A 5,000-nucleotide genomic window follows, 5' to 3' on the forward strand; every position below is an offset into this window, starting at 1 on the left:
GATTATTATCGATTAGCATTTACAGCTCTAATCCATCGTACAAAGATGACTTCAAGAGCAGAATTATAGAGGTCATACATATCCAAAACATACGAGCTCAACAGTCAAGCATGGCGGAGGTAGTGTCATGGCTTGGGCTTGCATGGCTGCCTCTGGAACGTTCTCACTTATCTTTATTGATAACTCATGATTGTAGCAGCAGAATAAATTCAGAAGTCTACAGAAACATTCGGGATGCCGATTTACAGAGAAATTCATCCAATCTAATCGGGAGGAACGTCATCATGCAGCAAGACAACGACCCAAAAAGCACTGCCAACTCAACAAACGACTTCATCATGGGGGAAAAACATAACTAACCCAACTGAGCAGCATTTCACCTCCTGAGGAGGAGACTCAACTGAGAAACCACCTGAAACAAACAACTGAAAGGACCTGCGGTAAAAGTCTGAAAAAGCAACACAAAAGAAGAATGCATCAGTCTTTGGATGTCAGTCAGTCGCCGGCCTGATGCAGTTATTGCAAGCAAGGGAACCAAATAAATCAAGTTATTTACTTTAAGACTATTTATTCAAATAGTTCTGCTCACATAAAAACTTGGTGGCCTACCACCAAAGGTGCCATATTGTACATTTAACACAACCAGATCAGGAAATGAAAGCTCGTCTCATATTCATCTTTGGATCTCAAACCCAAATCACTTCAGTGTAAAGCAAAAAACTAAAGAATTGGAAGAATTGGCTTTGCTGTTCCAATCATTGGGGGGGGGGGCTGTATGAGAGACTGTTTCAAAACAAAAACACACAAAAAAAACATATGTACAGTAAACTAGTGCACCTTAAACATATTGCTGAATGTAACAGTGATTAAATGTTTGTAGGAATTGAACATTCAATTCAAATTAGTGGGTCTGACTGACACACACACACACACTAATCAATTGATGATCAACTTTAAGTAATAAAGGTTTTTATCAATCTCACCTAGACAGGCTAAATATTTCCTAAAAAGAGTTTTAGCCCAACTCTCCCTCTTGCTTCAGTGCATAACCTCACAAGGAAAATATTGATTTGTATTTTCTAAGAACTGCTGCCATTCTCAATGACTGTCAATACACTTAGAACAGTTCAGTTTTACACTTCTACAGCTCTATACAGTAACTCTATACTGCTTAGTGTCACCCAGAAGATGATGGGTTTTCTATTCGAGTCTGTAGTCTGAGTCCCCACTACCCTGGCCATTAAGTGAAAAGGACCTCCCATGGTGCTCCTTTCTCAGCACAGCAGGGACATGGTATAGAGTGTGTGTGGTCCTGGTCTGAGTGCATCAGGCACGGCAGTATTGCTGGTAGTTTTAAGCACTGGGTGCACATGAGTGCCACTTTATTAGGTACACACACCTTGTAAACTACACAGTTAGAGATAAGAGCTCATCTTTTTCACAATCTCACAATTCCAAAGACTCAGCATGTTTAGTGGAGCATTTTTTTTAACCGGTGGACATTGTACCATTTGAAAACAGTGTGTTTTAATTTTAGAAATAAACCTTGCATCATTACTATTGCTTCAGCTGTGTGGAAATCCGCATTGAATCCAATCTCGTGGCAAATTTAAACCGCTCTCTACCAAAAGTAGACCAGACAGAAAGAAACGAAACCAAATCAAATTCCTGTCTCATAAAACGCACGTTTACACATTCAGGAAATTAACAGCAATCAATCTGCGGTAAATTCCTTTGTTAAGCCCATAACAAATAACTCTAGTTTGTCTATTTTAAGCCTAGCGGCTCAACTAGCACCGTCTGTAAATTTAGTGGCCTTGAAATAAACATGCTATTCGGACAGGTGCTGGTGTAGCATTGGGCCTGAATTCAAATTAGGGGGAAATATATACGCATATAAACTTACGTGTATAAACTATTTTGTGGAAAGTTAGACATCTTGTATTTGGTATAAAGCTGGTTAGTTGGTCAGCTGGTCTGGTTCTGTTTATTTAGCTAGCTAGTTAGATAGTGTTCCACGTCCTCAGCGAATAGCCTCATGCGGAAAATATACAGCAAGGTATAGTTTTATCATTTTACTCATAGTTTTATATATTTATAAACATATATACACACGATAACCCTGTGGCTTACAAACACGTTTGGCTATATTATATTTACGTATAAACCCGCACTCCATTAACTCCGTTATCAATGTTATTGGAGGTCACACAGGCAAATAAACAACGCCTTAAAGCCTGATTATTAAAAACAATTAACGATATGTGCCAGATAAAAATTAGGAAATTATATCCGCCTGCAAACAAGAAAAAAAAAGTTCTTACCTGATTCTGAACAATTTTGTCGGTAAACTACCCAAAATGATTGCTTTTTTCCCACACAAAGATAGAGAGCAGACGGCCATTTGTCGTAAGCTCGGTTCGCTAATGTTACTTCAGACGCTGGGTTGGCGCGGATGTGTCTCATTCACTCCCTAAAGAGTGCGCACTTCACCAACCGCTTCCTACACAGCAGGGCCACTGCTGTGGATTTGAAACCAGCCAACTTGACTGCGTTGTCTGATAGGCGCGCGGGAATGTGTAACTGAATGTAAAAGTGTGTCGCTCTATGCCTCGTGACTGAGGTCAAGTTAAGTTCATTTCCGGTCGTTAGAGCACGGGTTGCACGTAAAACTACTGTACTATAAATACATGATTTAAATTAGTCATTTAAAACAGGAGAATCGACTCCTAGTATTTTCTAGAGCAGGTACATTATATTCTACAAGTCATTTCGGAGCAGTGTGGTCCCTGCTGAAAACAAACAAACAAACATAGAAACCCTCATAGAATTTGGTTATAATGGGAGTTGTATTAGTTTTAAAGTGCACCTATTATGTTTTTTCAAATATTACCGTTCGTGCAGTGTGTTATATAGCGGTTTGTGAATGTACATCTAACCAATCAGAGCAGAGTATGCTCTCTGAAAGGAGGAGTTTAGAAAGAATCCTTCAGAACGGATCATTGAACGAGTCCTTTGTGACACTGGGGGGAAAAAGCTAATGCTGCAGTTTAAATTATGAGCACATTATAAAGTGTTTTTTGATCTTGGATGCATGTAAATGTATTGTATAAGACGTTTAAAACAAAATTAGGCACGTTTCAAAACCATAATAGGTGTACTTTAATGGAAACACTACTGGTCCCTGTGGGTCTCTACTGGTCATTTGTTGCCTTCTATTAGTGGCGTGTTATATCTAGTGGATTCCATTAAGGACCAATAATGGTAAAGGTAATGGTCTTAGTGGTTAGCCTGTGTTTTGTAATGGTATTTGTAGTGGAAACCATTAGAATATATGCTATGGTTTCTATTGTTCTGTTGTTGTTGTTTTTTCAGCAGGGGTCAACTGATCAAAAGTTATTTTTTAATTATTAAAAAAATCATTACAAATCTGAGAATGTGAAAATGTGAGGTGTAGTCTATTTTGGAGAAGGTGCATATTATAGCACAACTTTTTTTGGAACAATCGTCCTGACTGTTCTGAAGCTACTGATTTATTTTATCTATTTATTTATATCAAATAAAACTGCATTAAATTGTGGTAACAATTTAACTTGCTAAAGTGAATAGTATAGTATACTGTAGAGAAGGAGCATAATATGGCAAAACTTGTTTTGGAACAGTAGTATTGTGCATTAGGAGTTGTTTTTTTTTTAATTCCCAATAAAATAAAATCATCAAAAATATAAGAATGTGAAAATATGAGGTGTAGTGTACTCTATGGCACAACAATGTGAATTTTCAAGATTTCAAGCTATTTCATTTTTTTTTTTCCAAATAAAAATCTATTAAATTCTGTAACAGTTCAACTTGCCAAAGTGAACAGTATAGTTAGTATACTCTGTAGAGTAGATGCGTAAAATTGTTCAGGTTGGTTCAGATCAATATGTTCAGCTGTTTTTAAGCTATTGAATATTTTTCCAAATAAAATGTATTAAATTCAGTAACAGTTCAATTATCTAAAGTGAGATGTGTAGTGTATTCTACAGAAGGTGCATAATATCCATTTAGAAGTTTTTTTTCCTGAATAAAAAAAATCTATCTATAACAACCCATTAATGGGAGCAATTTCTTTGTTTACATTCTTTGTAAAATCAATTTATGTACTTTATCTCTTCTATAAATCAGAGTATTAACACAATTAGGTCTCAATGCTGCAATAGCTGCACATATAGTACATTAGATACAAAATACCCATATTTAATATAAATTTAAAATAAACAAAAAATCAAAACATGGGTATATGCTAAATACATTGTGATATACTGTACATAGAATTCAAATGAATTAATTTATTACATTGATTACCTTAAGCACATTTAAGGCCCTTTATTATGGATCTACATAGAAATGAACATATTCTCATGATTTTGTACAGCATCAATTACTAGAAAAAAAATACTTGTAATTGATTGTCTTGGTTGTGAATAACAATATACATGTTTTAGCCTTTTTGAGCCTTCCATTTGAAAGCTAGGGAAAATAATAGAAATATGCAACTGTGAAGCCAACTTTACTATTGTTGGCTTATGTCTGTTCAGTCATATCCTTAACCTTAGTATCTGTGTCATTCATTTAGTTTTCTTTAAAATATTTGAAAAGAAAATTAGACATTCTTTTCTGCACGCTGTTTGCTATCGTTGCCATATGTGTGAGCCGCATCTCTGCTTTAGAGGCTTCAGTGTAAGTGTCCTTGGTTGGCTAATCTATTTTTCAAATTATAAATTTCCTCAACAAATTTACTAAATAAATAATTGAAAATATATATTTGGTGCAACCATACATTTAATCATTGATTATGTGTTGTTACTCGCTGTCTTTACTTTTAAAGGTAACTGTTACTGATGCAATTCAGTCCTAGCAGCCCCCCACTTCTTTGACTATGCTAATACATCATATGTACGGTATCTCACAAAAGTGAGTACACCCCTCACATTTTTGTAAATATTTGATTATATCTT

At 35.7% G+C, this 5,000-nt stretch overlaps 1 protein-coding gene across 1 annotated transcript in view; it reads right to left on the bottom strand.

Annotated features, from left to right (window-relative positions):
* Window positions 1-2,547, bottom strand: part of grpel2 (GrpE-like 2, mitochondrial) — a 22,553-nt gene extending 20,006 nt beyond the window's left edge. The window contains exon 1 of the mRNA XM_017492731.3: window positions 2,325-2,547. Coding sequence (XP_017348220.1) covers window positions 2,325-2,404 — 80 coding nt within the window. The 5' untranslated portion in view covers window positions 2,405-2,547. The remainder of the gene's footprint in view (window positions 1-2,324) is intronic.
* Window positions 2,548-5,000: the final 2,453 nt, after the last annotated feature.

This window comes from Ictalurus punctatus, chromosome 18 (assembly GCF_001660625.3).
Source record: "Ictalurus punctatus breed USDA103 chromosome 18, Coco_2.0, whole genome shotgun sequence".
Lineage (NCBI taxonomy): Eukaryota > Metazoa > Chordata > Actinopteri > Siluriformes > Ictaluridae > Ictalurus > Ictalurus punctatus.